At 41.4% G+C, this 18,992-nt stretch overlaps 1 protein-coding gene across 1 annotated transcript in view; it reads right to left on the reverse strand.

Moving 5' to 3' along the window:
* Nucleotides 1-18,992, reverse strand: part of GRIK1 (glutamate ionotropic receptor kainate type subunit 1) — a 251,844-nt gene that overhangs the window by 53,387 nt on the left and 179,465 nt on the right. The window contains exon 8 of the mRNA XM_050962815.1: nucleotides 8,499-8,606. Coding sequence (XP_050818772.1) covers nucleotides 8,499-8,606 — 108 coding nt within the window. The remainder of the gene's footprint in view (nucleotides 1-8,498; nucleotides 8,607-18,992) is intronic.

Raw genomic sequence — 18,992 nt, forward strand, 5'->3', positions numbered from 1 at the left:
GAGGTAGAAAACTAGATTCACAGAAGGCTAAAGGCCTTCTTATCAGAGGTGCTGAGCACCTGTAGTGCCCTTCCACTTCAATTGGAGCTATGGGTGCTCAGCACTTCTGAGAATCAGGCCTTATAAGTGACTTGCCTATGGCCACTCAGTGAGTCCACAGCAGACCCAAGAATAAAACTTGGTTCTTCTGATTCTCAGTCTGGTGCCTTTTCTATTGGTCCAAGCATCCCACATATATTAAAAGAAAGCATGAAATGCCCGGAATAGGTTGGACAGTTTATAAAGAAGCCTGCTTCCAGTTTACATGTGTTATTGAATGTCTGAATTGCCCATTAATCTTATTGTATGCCAGGATCTAATGTAGTAGTCAAAACTTAAGTCGATACTAGAAAAATTATTCCTGGCACACACTTTGTGGGAGTGTCAATAAGCCACACACTTAGCATAGCACCCACCATTAATGCTGTTAAAGGCACTGATACTTGAAACCCCACTTTAATGAGTAGAGGAACAGCTGTGAAGGTGTGTGCTTTTTAATACCACTATTCAAAGGAGGAAGAGGGCCAACCCTTGAGAATTAAAAAAAAAATTCTTATTAGGGAAAAATATTTAATCCATCTGAGGCCTCTTTACAATTTGTAAGTACTAGAGTACATATCCTGAGTAAGAATGGAATTCATTCTATCACAGAAAAGCACACTCTGAGATAGAATATTGTCTCTAAACTGCAATCTGAGATCCATTTGTCAAAACCCAAAGGATGAGTTTTAAGACCCAACCTGAAGGTTTCTTGCATCACCTGTCTGTGTACAAACCTTCTTCCACACTTTATATAAATGCTTAGAAACCTCGCCAGCAGCCTTGGTAAAGAGAAAAATAAACAGAATGCTTCATTAAAGATGAAAAGTGAAACCAGTCTAGAGAGCTGGGTGCTAGTAGTTATGTCTCAATTAGCTCTCAGATGATTATTCAGAATCAAAGTGGAAATCCACTGAGCCAAATATTTTAAGTGGGAGGAGAAACAAAGTTGTTTTTAGTTGACATTAAGCACTGAACTCTGTAAATCAAGAACTCTAACTTTTTCATAATTTACACCTCCCATCTCCCACCTTTCCCTCCCACCATGAGCCCTTTCCTCTCTAGCTGGAGCACAGGGAGCCCTGTTGAGCACAGTTCCTTGGTGCACAGGGTGCATGAAGCCCCTGAGTGGGTGTTTGGTATCCTACCCTCTAGACCACACAGCAGAACTGTGCTGGTTCCAATAAATTCAGAGACTTCTGCATCCTTCATTTTTGCCAGTAGTAATTAGATCTAGCTGACAATATGACGCTTGAGATAACAGCAGTAGCTTTGCCTCTGTTGTTATAGATTGGAGCCTAAATGGAATCTTCTGGAATTAGGTGCTTTTCTTACCCTTGTGTATTAAATAAGGAAAGAGAGGTAGGTTCTTTAATATCTTCCCAATCTGCTAGCCTACAAATGTGGATTATTTGCTTTTGTTTTATTTAACAAAAAGAAGGTCCAGATAGGTGGCCAATCCGCATCCTCAGGACAACTGGTAAACAACAATATAAGGGAGACAAGACCTTTTCACATAGATTATTTCTGAAGTATAGCTTTGCAATTTACAAGACTCTAAAGCATGTCCTGATGGAATGTGATTTTGCTTGACCTTTGCTTGAGTGTAATACCAAATTCAGAAGCTTATCCCAAAGAACACTGTTTAATCTCAACAGACTAGACCACATCTAATTTCATTTTTCTTCAGTAACATAACCATTTTAGTGCAACTATGAGTAATTAGGGACGGGGTGAAAACATAATTGATTGGCTCATCTTCAATAATTAAACAATTTTTAGTATTTCAGCACATTTTGAGAATATTACTTAAGTTCCTTAACCCCACCACCTCCTTAATACACACTCATTAAAAAGTGCACAATAGATATCTACCTTGGCTAAACTAAACCTCTGGACATTAAAAAAAATCACTTTCTTTAAAATACAGATGCTATTCTTTACAAGGCACACTGGTTTATTGTCTGATGGTACCTACATAAAAGTTCGTTCAACTAGCGCCATTAATTTTGTGGGGAGTTATAAAAATTACAAGATTGAGTTAAGTATCAGAGGGGTAGCCGTGTTAGTCTGGATCTGTAAAAGCAGCAAAGAGTCCTGTGGCACCTTATAGACTAACAGACGTTTTGGAGCATGAGCTTTCGTGGGTGAATACCCACTTCGTCAGATTGAGTTGACATTTAAACTTATTTACAGGATGTGAGTTGACACAGTGAGGCCTGGGAGGAGCAAAACCTCATGGGAGAAGCAAAAGAAAATATATTTTCACTTAAGATAATGACTGCCATTTCCAGATTCCTATTTCATACCCAGATATGTAAGATAATATGAATTGCAAAAGTTAAAAATCTTTTCTCAGTATCTGTGTAGGAGAGTGAGGGAAGGGTGACCTTCCCACCCGACGCCAACACCAGCTGCCCTCCTGGAAGGATCTAGGGAGGTGAGTTTTATTTAACAAGAGTCCAAGAAACTTTAATGGAAGTTTGTCTCATTAACCACAGCCTTTTGGGCTTTCTGATTGGGAGGGCATCCCAAACTAACTTAAAAGGCAGCTTTTCCAATCACTCTCAGAGCCCCAAAATGTGTCCCAAGGCATGGCTCTTACTTCAGAGCCTGGGTGGGTGGGGAAAAAAGGGAGTTCCTTTGCAGAGTCTCTCTTATAATTTCTTATGAGGTGATTCACCCTGCAGCTAGGTGTGGTGCCCAAAGCTGACTCCCTTGCAGCTTCTCAGAGTCAGTCTTTGTCCCATCCTCCACCCCCACCCCCCAAACTGCTTCAGCTCTCTTATAAGGAATCAGCTGCTTGAGATTTCTTCCCTGCACAGGTCTCTCTGGTTAACTCATTTAGCAAGCCTGCTCCAGACTTCGTCTCTGCAGGACAGCTCCCTCACTCCTTGGCTCTCTGCCTTTGAGTGGGTCTGTCGGGGCACTCACTGTGTGGCTTTCCATCTTCATGAACATTCTGGTGGTTCTTGTCGGCATAATGGTCTATATGAAAATGAAAGGGCTGTAAGGTGAGGTATCAACGGTGACCTGGGCATTGTCTGGAGCCATTGGAGTCCTGTGCGGTCAGTGATGAGAAGGTGGATCCCAAACAGATGATAGAGCAGAACTTTCTCCACCAAGTGTGTTGCTAGGCATTCCTTCAGGGATGGAATACCACATTTCATAGTCCAGGAGTTTCCTGCTCATATACAGAATAGAATGTTCCTAGCCATGGAACTTCTGGGGCAGTACCACTCCCAGGGTCCAGTATGAAGCACCCATGTGTAAAATAAATTCTTTTGAAAAATCAGGGCTACACACTATCAGGTTTGTTACAGAGAATCTCTTTAACTTCTCTGAATCCCAGTCACTCTGGGGGGACCAAGTGACCTGCCGAGAAGTTATTTTTTAATGAGATCATTGAGGGGAGCTGCTAGTGAGGAAAACTCGGGCACAAATCACCTATAATACTCTGCCAGCCCAAGGAATGCCCAAACTTGTTTGTTTTATTCTCAGAATGGCTGTGTTGGCTAGAACTTCCACTTTGTCAACCAAGGGTTGTACTTTACCGTTTCCTGCTAGATCAGTGGTTCTCAAACTTTTGTACTGGTGACCGCTTTCACATAGCAAGCCTCTGAGTGTGACCTCCCTCCCCCTTATAATTTTTTTATATATTTAATACCATTATAAATGCTGGAGGCAAAGTGGAGTTTGAGGTGGAGGCTGACAGCTCGTGACCCCCCATGTAATAACCTCGTGACCCCCTGAGGGGTCCCAACCCCCAGTTTGAGAACTGCTGTGCTAGATACTCTAAGTAGGTGGTCTCCTGCTTCCCTTAAGTGTATTTCTTTGGGTTTACAGTTAAATTGGCATCTCGCAGGGCAGGGGTTGGCAACCTTTGGCACGCAGCCCATCAGGGTAATCTGCTGGCAGGCCGTGAGACTTTTGTATATGTTCACCTTCCACAGATATGGCCCCCTGTGGCTCCCAATGGCCAAGGTTCACTGTTCCCGGCCAATGGGGGGCTGCGGGAAGTGGCAGCCAGCACATCCCTGCAGCCCATGCTGCTTCCTGCAGTTCCCATTGTCCGGGAACAGTGAACCGCGGCCACTGGGAGCTGCGGGTGGCCGTGCCTGTGGACGATCAACATAAACAAAATGTCTCTTGGCCCGCTAGCAGATTACCCTGATGGGCTATGTGCTGAAGGTTGCCGACCCCTGCTGTAGGCTCTGAATGATGGCAGCTAAGTCTCTGAGGTGAGTTGGCCAGTTGCAACTATAGATTACCACATCATCCAGGTAGGCTGCTGCATAGGGCTAATGTGGCCATAACACCTTGTCTATTAGTGTTCGAAAGTGGCCAGGGTGCGGTGTAACCTGAAGGCAGTATTAATGAACTGAAACAGGCCCACACTGGTCAAGAAGGCAGTCGTGGCATGGAAACTGGGGGAGAGCAGGATCTGTCAAAAACCGTTAGTGAAATCTAATGTAGAAATGGATCAGGCTTTGCTGAGTCCATTGAGCACATCACAAATTCAGGGCATAAGGTATATGTTGAAATCAGGGATCACGTTTATCTGGTGGAAGTCTATGCAGAATCGAATGGTCCCGTCTGCTTTAGGGACAAGGACCACATTGGATTACACCAGGGACTTTGATGTTTCAATTATGCCTAGCTTTAACATCTCCTGGACTTCCTGTATTAAATGGGATTTTAACCCTTTCAGGATAGGTACATTTAGCAAGCCTCCTCCAGGCTTCAACTGGGTTTTATCTGAATGTAGTGGTTGACTAGCAAAGTTTGTCTTGGAAATGGGTAAAGTACGTCCTAGTATGCCCACACCAGGTCTCTAATTGACCTCTTTGGTCAGTGGACAACCCATTACCAAGTTGGATCCCTTTGACCCCTACTGCAACTAGTTCTGGGAGCTGGGGTCCTAACTCCTCATCTCTTTCTGGATGGATGAAGAGATATTCTGCACCCTCCAAGGTCACAGCAGATTTACATGGTAGTTCTCCTGTGGCCTTTGTCAGTCTGGGTAGTAAACCTTGTAATCAGCTGGCCCAACACAATGAGGACCTCATAGGGGCCCTGAAATTTGGCTAGGAGTTTGCTCTCTGAGCTTGGGAGAAATAGGACAACTTGGTTGCCAGGCTGGAATAACCTCATCCTAGTTTCCTTATTATACTGCCAGGCCTGGCTCTATTGGGACTGGAATAGGTTGGCCCTGGCAAAATGACCAAGGCACTCCAGCCTCTCTTTCATTTGTAGGACATAATGGAGGACATAAGTGGGTAGGCTGAGTTTCCCATGACTCCTTGACCAGATCTAAGATACCCCGGGGTTTTCTTCCATTGAGAATTTCAAAAGGGGAGAAGCCAGTAGATGCTTGTGGAACTTCTGTGTGCCACAAATAAAAGGTGCAGCAGCAACTGATCCCAATCTCTGGTTTCTGTCCCAATGGGCTTTCTAAGCATCAACTTAACAGTCTGATTAAACCATTCAAGTAGGCCATTGGTCTGAGGATGGTAGAACCAAGATCCAGAGTCAAACCTTTAAGGGGAACAAGACCCCCATGATAATTTCTGAAAGAAGGCCTACCCTGGAAAAGATCTGCAGTAGCTCCTGCACAAGGGTGGAAGAGATAGGGTTCTGCAAGAAAGCAGCTTCCGGTTACTTTGTGGCATAGTTGATGAGTATGAAATAAATGTGACCCCAGGCACTTTTCTCAAGGGGGCCTCTGATGTCAATCCCTATCTTATCCTGTTACAAGAAGGAGGAATATTAAGGGTGCCTGACCTCGTTCCTTAGGGGCTACCTTCTGTCAATCCATGCAGGACAATAAAAATCCATTACTTCCTAAAATATACTCAGCCAAAAGAATTGGGCCAGTAGTTTTCCAAATGTCTTTGCCTTACCCGGATGTCCAGTCATCAGGACAGAGTGTGCTAGTCTCAACAGTTCTTGATGACCTGGTTTGAGAACCAGGAGTTGGACCCTGGGCTCTTCCATGTAAGGTTGTTTCTTCACCCAGTCCAGAATTTCATTATGTAACTTGAAATGGGGAAACTGTTGGGTAATAGTGTTTTTATGTGGCTTCCCCATTGATCACTGCTACCTTGTTGAAACATTCTTGGAGGGTCTGAACTTCATCCTGAGCAGTGATGAAGTCAAAGGCGTCATCTAGTTTAAGGGTCTCTGACTCACTTTGAGGCGGAGTGTGATGGGGGTCTATTGGGAAGTGTGTTCCAGGGGGTCTCTTCTTGGGATACACTCTCTCCAGGCCCCAGGGGTACAGCCCCAGCACAGACCCAAGTCTTACTGGTCCCTTGAGAGTTGCCTGGGATAAGGGGCATTGAGTTTCTATTCAGGAACATGGGGAGGTGTACGCTAATTGTGACCCAAGATTACAGGCCAAGGATGGTGCTCCACTGCATCCATCTGGAGACACCCTATGTAGTCAGTTACTTGTAAGATAATAGGAACAGTCAGATAAGTGCATCTTTCCCATGTATGTAGAAGATTTGGACAGTTCGGCTGAATTAGAAGGCTTTGGGCAGGAACAAATCTTGGTTCTGGTGCAGAAGCATTTGCCCAGAGCCAGAGTCCATCAGCCCATCTATGAGGTGTAGTATAACTTGATGGGAATCAAGAAGGGTCTTTTGACATCCCTCTTTGGCAGGTATGAGGTCTTGCCCTGTTGGCCAAAGTGACACCCTAAATAATCACACTCCAAGAGGGGGCACTCTCACTGCATGTGTCCCAACTGCCCACACTGATAACATATGATCGCACCCTCTTGAAAGGTAGATGAAGTCCACTCTGGCACCTGGAGCGCCATCCACTTGAGATTCCCAGGAAGGTAGGGGCTCTGTCCATCAAGGGGGTCAAATAGTGTGGGCACCTCCATGTTCCAGGGGTGCTGAAACCTAGTGCAGCTCCAATGACTCTTGAATTACTGTGGGGAAGCAGGAAGGGGTGGTGGTCCCAAGGCCTGGGGCATATGCCTCCAAAAAGCTTTCTGTCATCTCCATGGCCTCTGCAATGGTTGCTGGGCGGAACCAATGGACCCAGGCTTTTACTGCTACTGGGAGAATTTTTAAGTACTGTTCCAAAACAATGCTGTATATGACATTGCCCATGGTCTTGGTTTCTGATGTCCGCTAGCCAAATTTCAGAGCTGTTGTGCGATAGCTCATGGGCTGCCTCCTTTTGGAAATGTTTCCTCTTGAAACTTCCTATGGTAGACCACTGGTGAGAGTCCAAATCAATCCAATATGGCAGCCTTCAGGCTTTATCTGCACATAGGGCCCTGTAAGCAGTCTGGACCCACCTGGTTAGATAAGGGGCAAGCTGGATGGCCCAGGAGCTCCCCTCTTAGCCAGTGGTGGCCACCCACTCAAATTTTGTCAGGAAGAGAGCCTCAGCAAAGAGCATCCTCATGCGAGTGCTCAGTGAACCTTGCATGAACAGTCTGGTCACCTTGGCTTGGAACTGCCGATTCTATTCCTGTTTGGCCAGCTGGGCCTTCTCCATGCACTGATGAGGGTTGAGGGGTTGTAAGGCCTCCTAGAACTGGTGATTTCACTCCTTCTCTGTCTCTTGCTGCTATATTATTAATTGCAATATTTCCTTTCTGGCTTCTCTTGGGACAGGGGAGATCAAGTCCCTATTCAGACACTAAATGTAGGAGGGTGAGGGAGAGATGGACTGTCTCTTTCCCTTAGCCCTACCACCCTTCCTCTCACAATGATCTGGGGAGGTGGTTTCCTTTCATAAGAGTGCAAGAAACATTAATGAAAGACTGTTTCATCAACACACAGCTCATTTGGGCTCCTTTCTGGAGGGAGGGGTGCCAAATAAACTTAAAAGGGAAATTCCCCAATCACTCACAGAGTCCCAAAATTCTGTCTCAGGGAATGGCTCTTACCTCAGAGCCTGGGTGAGGGGGAAAAAAAGTGGTTCCTTCACAAAGTCTTTCTTATCAGTTCTTATGAGGCAACTTACTCCAGGTCTAGTTTGTAGCTGCTCTGCCCAAAGCTTGACTCTCCAGCAGCCTCTCCGAGTCAGTCTTCCTCCTCTTCCCCATAAGAGCTACTTAGCTTCCTTATAAAGAATCAGCTACCAGGTGTCTCCTGGTGGCTCATTTAGCTAGCCTGCTCCAGGCTTAAATCTTCTGCAGGGCAGCTTCTTTGCCCTCTCTTGCTCCTTTGCTCTCTCCCAATCTGTGTTTCAACTTTAACCCAAACAATTTAAAAACTAGAACAAGCTTTTTTCAACCATAGGAAAGGTAGGTCAAGAGGAATGGGCTTGATAATTTGAGATATCACTGTCAAATTAGGTTTTCATCCTCATGGTTCATGAGGTCCACCTTTCAGGAAGCACAGTCCCACTGACTGTACTGTATGGCTCACAGTTTGAACACAGTTAGTTACCTTTTCTGTTCCTTCTTCCTTGAGACTAATAATGTCCAAATCAAAATCCTTTCTTAAGCCGTCTGTTTTGTTGAAGGTAATGCGCCCTGTCAAACCATCCCACCGTGCCTAGGGACAAATGAAAAAACACACTTCCATTTAATGTTTAGCAACAATTATTCTAAAGCTATCAAAAATGTTATACTTATTAGCGTACCAGATGGCTGTCCCCTTGCCGGGCCTATAAAAGGGGGTAGGGCCAAACCTATCCCCCACTACACTCTGCCAAGCAGACTGAATGATATGGAGAAAATCACCAGGGGAGTTTTTCTACCCCGGAGCACTCCCCCACCCACCATGTATTTTAGTGTGGCACATTGTGAGCAGGACGTCAGCTGTGATAGTCTGTAAAATGTTGCTGAAGCCTCATTCCCTTCCTTACCAGAATCAGTGGGGTTCATTAGCTGAACCAACTAACCATCCAAAGCTGCCAGAGCATCCAAAGTTGCTGATTTTGGTTTTCCTCTTTAAAAGTGACACTCATGTCACCCCTGCCAAATCCACTACAGGAGCCCGATGCACAGAATCTCAAATTTCACCTAGCACTGGTAACTTGTGAAGGGCTTTCATCAGTCACTCTTTTGACTGTTGAACAGATTGTGGTTAAATCTTGTCTAGAACCAAGGGATTTGGGTCCTAATGCCCTTAGATGCCTCTGAAAATCTCAGCCTAAATAACTTTGTTCAGATCATTTTCTGGAGGACTATGTTCATAACTAATATATATGCAGCTGCAGTGGTCACTGGGGAAGGGGTTTTTTGTTTGTTTGTTTGTAAAACATGAGACATATCTTATTTATAATTAAAATAATGTTCTTCAAATCGCGACCCCAATTCTGCTTCCGTGGATGTCCATGGCACAATTCCCATGGACTTCAATGGAAGGATTTCACGGAGGCTGGCAAAAAGCCCAGTGGTTTACTTAAGTTACACTCAAGTCTTCAATACAAGATTTAAATGGGGCATAGGTGGTGCATCAGAGTTTGCATAGACTCTCTGGATCAAGGTGCATTTTTAACATAATTAAATAAAAATGCATGTTCACAATTTCCTTTAAGCTTTAATATCAGGGAAGAAATTAAACGGGGACATTTGTTGTATATCACAGTATATTCAGCTAGGGTTACTGTATATAACAGTATATAGTAGATACAACCAAGGATAATTCTGAATTGTGGTTGTCAATTCTCTGTTCTAAAACAACCTCTAATGAAGTATAAGATTGGTACATCTTGTGTTCTTTCCCAATATAAACCAAAGATTTGCACCTTTTAAAATTAGACCCATATGCCATATTGCCTGCGAATTTTGGTCCGACCGCTGAATCTTATCAACTAGAGAGAAGGATTTGATGGATTTTAAACTAAAAACAATTTTTGTAATATATTTTTAGGGACCCCCACATTAGATTAATTTCTTCAAAAGTATAAGGAAGATATAAACTATGACATAGCTTCCACATACATGCCAGCCTTATAATTATTAAATTACAGGCTTTTCTGCTATGCTTTTCTTTTTTTTCTTCATTTGATTTATCTTAGGTGACTTTTAAAAAAAGATGCATAATAAAATCAACAAATGTAAATTACAGAGTAGTGTAACCACTTCTTGTTTAATCTGCACATAGTTCTGAATCTTCAGAGATTAATCTCAGACACAGGTTTGCCATTACCATGCATCACAAGCAAATCTGCTATGGTTAGAGCTTGTCTCTAAATGTTATGGAAGTAGAGTGGGATTTTTGAAAGTGACTAAGGAATTTAGGAGCACAAGCTGCCCATTCAACATGGTTTGTTTTCCTAAGTCACGCAGAAGTATATGAAAATCCCACTCATAAACAATTAAACATTTTTCTGAATATGCAGCTCATATTTTGATTCGGTGATGTAAGATACTAAAATGTGCATCTGAGAAGGTACATGTTGACGCATTTTGTTTTATGAGACTAGTTCAACTTCTTCTTCCAACATGATCACCATCACTTAGTTGTAATGATGGATCTTGTCTAAATGTTCATATTTTTTAGACAGTGATTTGCCACTAACAATTCACATTCATCATCACTGTATCACATATCTCATTCCTCCATTAAACATATTATGGTCTTGAATAAAAGAACTACCAGTAAAATTTTCAAAAGTGACTTAGCAGCCTAAATCTCATTGAAAAGTCAATGTGACTTGTGCTCCTGAGTGTCTGAGTTATTTTTGAAAGGAGGATTTAGGATCCTAAATCATTTAGGTGCTTTTGAATGTAGATAATTCCATTTCTGTCTGCAAAGATACTGTAAGAATAAAAATGGGGTATTTCCAGATAGTCATATCACAACCTTTTTTTAATGCCCTGAATGCCCTATGAAATTACAGAAAGCCTTCCTCAAAAACTATGGCAGGATATGGGCCAAAGACTACCCACTTAGGTTCAAATCCTGATCCTTTTGAAGTCAAATCTCACACTGGCTTCAAGATATGCTCAGGGAAGCTTTAGGCCTATGCTACAGGAGGTTGTTTTTAGAAATGGTCAGACTAGATAATTACAGTGGTTCCTTCTGGCCCTATAAACGATGAATAAGACCAGAATTTGGCCCCTAAAATGAAATATGCCAGTTCCAAGAAAGAATAGTCCATATTCACCTCTAGGGAATGATCAGGTAACTCCAGGATGTTGGAGCATATTAGGTATCATGTGGTCAGGCAAATGACGGAAAATCAGTTACACAGTTCTCAAATGTAATTAACTAACAGAAATGAAGCAGAACTTTCATTACAGTTAGGATGACCAGATGTCCTGATTTTATAGGAACAGTCCTGATATTTGGGGCTTTGTCTTATGTAGGCACCTATTACCCCCCACCCCCGTCCCAATTTTTCACGAGCTGTCTGGTCACCCTAAGTGCAGTTAGAATTCACATAACTGTGTAACAGTGCAGCAAGATTTCATGCTTTTATATGCCAGATTTATAGCAATTTTAATGTTTCTAGTGTCATTCCATGTTAAATGTTACAAGGTATAATAAAAGTGAATCAGAACCTAATCAGGCAATTCATCAAAAGAAATAGCTTTTTTGCACTTTGTCCTTGCTTTTGACTCCAGTAGAAGTTAGGGCACAATTTAAAACGCTGATGTATATTATCTTCCACGCTATTTTGGTTGCTTTGAGTATGGCTATAGCTTAATTAAAAATACTCAATTTCATTAATTTGTGTTTGCAGTATCTTTCTCTTAAATCTCAAACTTAGGGGCTGCATCCAACAATAGTACCATGGTCAAAAAAGGTCAGGAAATGAACTCCTACAATGCTTTTCATTCGGGTTCTTATTGGCAGCAGTAGGACTATGCAGTGATTAACAGAGGTTCACAATCAGATGCACTACCTAAAATTATATTTTATCACGTGATTAATATTTTCATTTCTACTTTCTTTATATTTTCACTTCATCAACCAGAATCAATATTAAGCCTTAGTTCCATCCAAAGCCAATCAACAGATCAATAACAAAGTCAATAGTTTCAGTTGCACTCAATTTTCAGTAGCTGACAACTTTAGAGTTCAAATCTTTGTACAACAGACGGGATTAATGTTCTCTTGTGTTTCTGATAGGTTTGAAAATGGCAAATGAAGTCTGAGTGTTAGCAAGGTATAACTAGAGCAAGTAATTAGACACTGTTAGTGTCATGAGGAATGAATACATATTTATTTTCAGGAGGAATCTGTCTAAATTCAAATCTTAGTGTTACAAATGTACTCAGACAATCTTATGTTTAGACCATGCTCCATTACCATTGACATTAAAACATTAATCCTTTCTCAGGCAGCGTGATGGAGTGTACAAACCCCACTCTGGAGGGGAAGGGGCATTGTAGGATGCCTCCTGAAAGCCAGTAACTGTTGACCTAATTACATTGACTGTGACTCTACACTGCTCAAGCAGGTGGTATTACTATACAGGCGTAGAGAGGCACTTACGTTGGCAGGAGCCAAATTTAAGTGAAGACACTTCCACAGCTAGGTCAATGCAAGGCAGCTTACATTGACCTAATTGTGTAGTGTAGACCAATAAGAGGTATGCCCTGGGAGGAAGTCAACCTGCCATAACTCTGCCCAGCTATTAGTTTTATTTTTATGATGTATTTATTTTGATTTATTTAAAATATGTCTATCCAAAGTACTTCAATTAGCTGCTTGCAGCATTCTCTCTTGCTCACTGGTTATGTCTAGACTTCAATCACTGGGAATGACTTAATCTGACTAACTTGGGTCTCAGAGCAGTGAAGCCAGCGTGAGCTGCATAAACCCTCTCAGAACTGTGTATAACTATCCACAAGGCTGGCCTGTGCTAAAGCTGCTGTGGCTTCACTGTTCTGGGATCTGAGCTAGCTCAGGCACATTGGCTTGAACTGCAGTTACACTCAATGATTGCTGTCTAGACGTACTCTCTGTGAGACTAATATTACAATGACTGTCATTGGTAGTGGGGGATTTCAGATTTCAGAATCTCAGCTTCTTCAAAATGCCATAGCAATATAAAGATGTAATCAAGCAATCTTTACTTCTAGGATCTTAAATTATCCCCAGAATATTTACTATGGGATCTTCACAGAGAGACTATAACAGGGTTCAAAAAAGAACTAGATAAATTCATGGCGAATAGGTCCGTCAATGGCCATAAGCCAGGACTGGCAGAGATGGTGTCCCTAGCCTCTATATGCCAGAAGCTGGGAATAGATGACAGGGGATGGATCACTTGATAATTACCTGTTCTGTTCATTCCCTCTGGGGCACCTGGCATATCGGAAGACAGGATACTGGGCTAGATGGACCTTTGACCACTATGGCCATTCTTATGTTCTTATGAGAGACTTGATGTCTGTACATTCCCTCTTTTCTATTGATTTTCCCATGTTCTCCAATATTCTCTGTAACATGACTTTTTCCTGAACCTGTCCCTTGGTTTTCCATTTGGCGTCTAATCAAGCACTACCTCTTCAATCTCAACCTTCATTTCAGCTATATCCAATTTCAACTATATCCAGCTATATTTGTGGGTATTACACGAATGGGAAACACCGCAGGTCTCCATGATCTATCCATAGGTGGTGGTGGTTTGAGAAAAGCATGGGAGAGGAGGAAGAGCCAAAGTATATGTGTGTGAAATATATAGAATATGTATGAATATATGTGACTAAGTACTTGCAAAATGATTAAAGTCCAGGTTACCACAACCTTAAATTAACACCTTTTAAAAATAACCAGCCCAAATGATCACTAAATACGGCCATTGGCTGGACTGCTTGGTGTAAATGCTGCTATAGAACTACACTCACTACAGAAAATTCATTCTCTTTGCCATGCATCGTTGAGATGCTGCACAACATCAAGCTCAAACTCAGTTGTGTGAAAGGTCTTCTGACATTTTGCATCTGTCACAGGACAGTTGAATTATTATATGATATTAAAGCATACCAAAGGGATGTTAAGCTGTATCTTGTGTGGAAATGTGAAATATATCTTTGGTTACAAATGCTAAATGACTCTGTCTCCTTCTCCCCCCCCAAAAGCCTTGTAGATATAACTAGGCAGCTATAAATAGCATTGTTACTGGCCTGAGAGAGTCACAAAGCTGACAATGAACCACATTTAAAAAAACAATAGCCTCTACATTTTGTATAGTCAATTACTGTGCTTGCAGGTGCACCTGGAATTTGAGCATTTAGGTCTGGATCTTAGAATCATAGAATATCAGGGTTGGGAGGGACCTCAGGAGGTCATTTAGTCCAACCCCCTGCTCAAAGCAGGACCAATCCCCAACTAAATCATCCCAGCCAGGGCTTTGTTAAGCATGACATTAAAAACCTCTAAGGAAGGAGATTCCACCACCTCCCTAGGTAATCTTAAGGCCATGCAAGTTATTTGGACCCTTTCTATTGACTTCAGTGGGTTTTGGATCAGGTCCTTAAACTGGCTATTTGGGCTGTCTCCATATTGCTTGCGTAAAATTATGGATGCAAATTCAGAGACTTGACTGAGGCCTCATTAGAAATGTGGATCTTGAAATCCAGTTTTCCAGCAGACAGTGAGCAGTTTTCTCTATGTAATAGAAATTTTGGAAAAGGCCCCTGATGAAGATAATGGAGTTATGCTGATTTGCACCAACTGAAGATCTAGCCCATTGAGTATGACTATATGCTTAAAATGAAGAGATCATTCACGGTCTAGTAGTTAGAGCAGAAACTAAAAGTCAAGAGGCCTTGAGATGAATTCCTGACGGTTGCAGATACTTGGCACTTGTAAAGGTCAGGCTTTTAGTCGTGTCATTGCTGCCTGACTATACCAAACATGTGAGGCAAGAAACAGTAACAGTGGTGTAATAATCATTCACTGTCTCTTTCCTCTTTCTTGTACTTATCTCTCTCTCCAGCCCTTTGTCTTTCTTAAACTTAGTAGAAAGTTTGAGGAGGAGGAATTCAACAGCAGAGTTTGAGGGAAAAGAGATTATTCCTCTCCTTTGTCTTTATTAGCACTTCCTGCTTATACAGAATGGAAGGGTGACCATTTTCTCTGGCTTTGACTTAATAGTAAAATGTGTGATCAGGACCCTATTGTGCTAGGTGCAGTACAAATCCAGAGGTAGACATGGTCGCTGCTCTGAAAAACTTGAAATGCTAAACTGGAAAACAGAATAACATTCCAAGGGTTATGAGAATGAATGCACATGCTGGGAAGATATAAATTATATTATTTGATTGGCAGTGGTAATTAGGAAGTTGATGAGAGCTGCTTTTCTCACTCTTAGCTTTTTGCTTAACTAAGTTTTGCTTTTCGACTAGTACTATAGAGCTACCATTTGTCATCACAACACATTATTGAACAGGTATTAGAATAAGCTCTTTATCAATTTTATTCCTACTCTCTTCAAACAGCATTTAGTGACAGTGCTGAGTAGTTTCAGTAAGCCCAGTGGAAACAGTTGGAAGTGCTTCCACTAGGTGTTAGGAAACCTGATCCTCTATATTTCTCAGACAAGACCAAAGTCTGGAATTTGATAACGCTTGCAATTTTATTTTGCTGTTCTGTGTTTTACAATCAGCTTAGTTAGATGTAAAGCTATATAAAGTGTATTGTATTAGGTATGTGATGGGCCCCAGGTTTTTTTTAACGCCACCTTGTTTTAGAAATGCTTCTCAAATACACTGTTGAATCACGTGTCTTTCCCATTCTCATATAGTTTTATCAACTTCACAAAGTGTGTACAATTCAGGTGTCTGAAAGATTTAGGCAAACTTGGTTTACTGTATTACACACATGGACAGGAAATACTGTAGCTCACTTCTCCAAGACAAAACTTGCTAACACAGTATATAACCAATTCCATTGTAAGCCATCTTGAGCAGTAATGACTACCAGAAACTTTGCTCTTCCTTTGGTTTATTAGTCTGAAGTCAAAGTTTCTGATTTTTTCAAATTGTAAAGAGATTCCGCACAGTTAACTGATGATATTGCTTTTGGTTAGGGTTGTAAATTCTCTCATCAACTGAGTGACTCATTCAATTAGTCTTTTGACTAAAGTTGACATCTTGGGGGTTAAATAGCATAGTGGGTTAATGCATTACCTTTCCTCTAGCTAGGATCAAATCCAGCACAAGGAATAAGAGAAAAAACATTCCATGGTTCAATTTTATCTGCCCCACCCAAAACCCACCACATTTGACAGTTTCTTTACTTGGGAGAGGTCCAGGACTGAGAGGGTGTGAAGAATATGGCTAATTAGGATTGAAGTGGGAAGGGAGAGTTATGTGGTAAAGCTTGTTTATATACACTGGCTTTGACCCCACGGATAAGACTCTTATTTTCATGAGCACCATGTTCACCTAGTTTTGTTAATAAAAGTTGGAGAGCTAGTGAAAGAAATGGAGGCGGGTGGATTTCTCATGAAAGCTGAAGTTCTTTGACCTGTTCAGCAACACTCATTTTCAGAGCAGTTTGGGCTACATGGTGTGCAAGAGTAGTGAAGAAAATTTTTGTGTGTGCCATTTCAGTGTCAAATTTAACAAAATGATCCCTAATTACTTGAGGGTGACAATTCAGGTGTCCTTGTTTCAAAGTCTGTGTTGTGAAATGCCTTTGAGGAGATTCTTCTTGGATACATGCCTTCAATGCTTAAATCAAACAGCTTAAATTTCCTATCAAATAAAATACAAAGGGGAAGTGGGTTGAGATTTGAGGGAAAAGCTTAATTTTATAAGTATTCTTCCCACTAGGAACTAGGGTATTGTACATTTTTCAATTACCATTACCAAAGTGACACAGTGCAGCACAAAATATAAAAACAATTATTTTTTATGTTATGGTACAGTACTATTGGTTAGTATTAATTGGTTTGAGGCTGGGATTCCATTGTGTGTTATACACTGTATATGCAGTAACGTAAGAACATAAGAACGGCCATACTGGGTCAGGTCAAAGGTCCATCCGGCCCAGTAACCTGTCTATCGACAGTGACCAATCCCAGGTGCCCCAGAGGGAGTGAACCTAACAGGTAATGATCAAGTGATCTCTCTCTCTTGCCATCCATCTCCATCCTCTGACAAACAGAGGCTAGGGACACCATTCCTTACCCATCCTGGCTAATAGCCATTAATGGACTTAACCTCCATGAATTTATTTAGTTCTCTTTTAAACCCTGTTATAGTCCTAGCCTTAACAACCTCCTCAGGCAAGGAGTTCCACAGGTTGACTGTGCGCTGTGTGAAGAAGAACTTCCTTTTATTTGTTTTAAACCTGCTGCCCATTAATTTCATTGGGTGGCCCCTAGTTCATATATTATGGGAACAAGTAAATAACTTCTCCTTATTCACTTTCTCCACACCACTCATGATTTTATATACCTCTATCATATCCCCCCTTACTCTCCTCTTTTCCAAGCTGAAAAGTCCTAGCTTCTTTAATCTCTCCTTATAGGGGACCCGTTCCAAACCCCTAATCATTTTAGTTGGTTTTCTCTGAACCTTTTCTAATGCCAGTATATCCACAGTATTCAAGATGTGGGCATACCATGGATTTAAGGGCAATGAGATATTCTCCATATTATTCTCTATCCCTTTTTTAATGATTCCTAATATCCTGTTTGCTTTTTTGACTGCCATTGCACACTGCATGGACATCTTCAGAGAACTATCCACGATGACTCCAAGATCTCTTTCCTGCTTAGTTGTAGCTAAATTAGCCCCCATCGTATTGCATGTATAGTTGGGGTTATTTTTACCAGTGTGCATTACTTTACATTTATCCACATTAAGTTTCATTTGCCATTTTGTTGCCCTATCACTTAGTTTTGGGAGATCTTTTTGAAGTTCTTCACAGTCTGCTTTGGTCTTAACTATCCTGAGCAGTTAAGTATCATCTACAAACTTGCCACCTCACTGTTTACCCCTTTCTCCAGATCATTTATGAATAAGTTGAATAGGATTGGTCCTAGGACTGACCCTTGGGGAACACCACTAGTTACCCCTCTCCATTCTGAAAATATACCATTTATTCCTACCCTTTGTTCCTTGTCTTTTAACCAGTTCTCAATCCATGAAAAGATCTTCCCTCTTATCCCATGACAACTTAATTTACATAAGAGCCTTTGGAGATCTAAGTACACTATATCCACTGGATCCCCCTTGTCCACCTGTTTGTTGAACCCTTCAAAGAACTCTAATAGATTAGCAAGACATGACTTCCCTTCACAGAAACCATGTTGACTTTTGCCCAACAATTTATGTTCTTCTATGCGTCTGACAATTTTATTCTTTATTATTGTTTCAACTAATTTGCAGACTTACCCGTCTGTAATTGCTGGGATCACCTCTAGAGCCCTTTTTAAATATTTGCATTACATTAGTTATCTTTCAGTCATTGGGTACAGAAGCTTATTTAAAGGACAAGTTAAAAAAATAGTTAATAGTTCCACAATTTCACATTTGAGTTCTTTCAGAACTCTTGGGTGAATGCCATCTGGTCCCAGTGACTAGTTACTGTTAAGTTTATCAATTAATTCCAAAACCTTTTCTAGTGACACTTCTGTCACTTTCAAAACCTTTTCTGTGACATCCTCAGATTTCTCACCCACAAAGGATGGCTCAGGTCGTGAAGACTGAAGCAAAGAATTCACTTAGTTTCTCCGCAATGAGTTTATCGTCTTTAAGTGCTCCTTCTGTATCTCGATCGTCCAGGGGCCCCACTGGTCGTTTAGCAGGCTTCCTGCTTCTGATGCACTTAAAAAACATTTTGTTATTACCTTTTGAGTTTTTGGCTAACTGTTCTTAAAACTTCTTTTTGGCTTTTCTTATTACATTTTTACACTTAATTTGGCAGTGTTTATCCTCCTTTATATTTACCTCGCTAGGATTTGACTTCCACTTTTTAAAAGATGCATTTTTATCTCTCACTGCTTCTTTAAATGGTTGTTAA

This window comes from Gopherus flavomarginatus, chromosome 1 (genome assembly GCF_025201925.1).
Source record: "Gopherus flavomarginatus isolate rGopFla2 chromosome 1, rGopFla2.mat.asm, whole genome shotgun sequence".
Classification (NCBI taxonomy): Eukaryota; Metazoa; Chordata; order Testudines; family Testudinidae; genus Gopherus; species Gopherus flavomarginatus.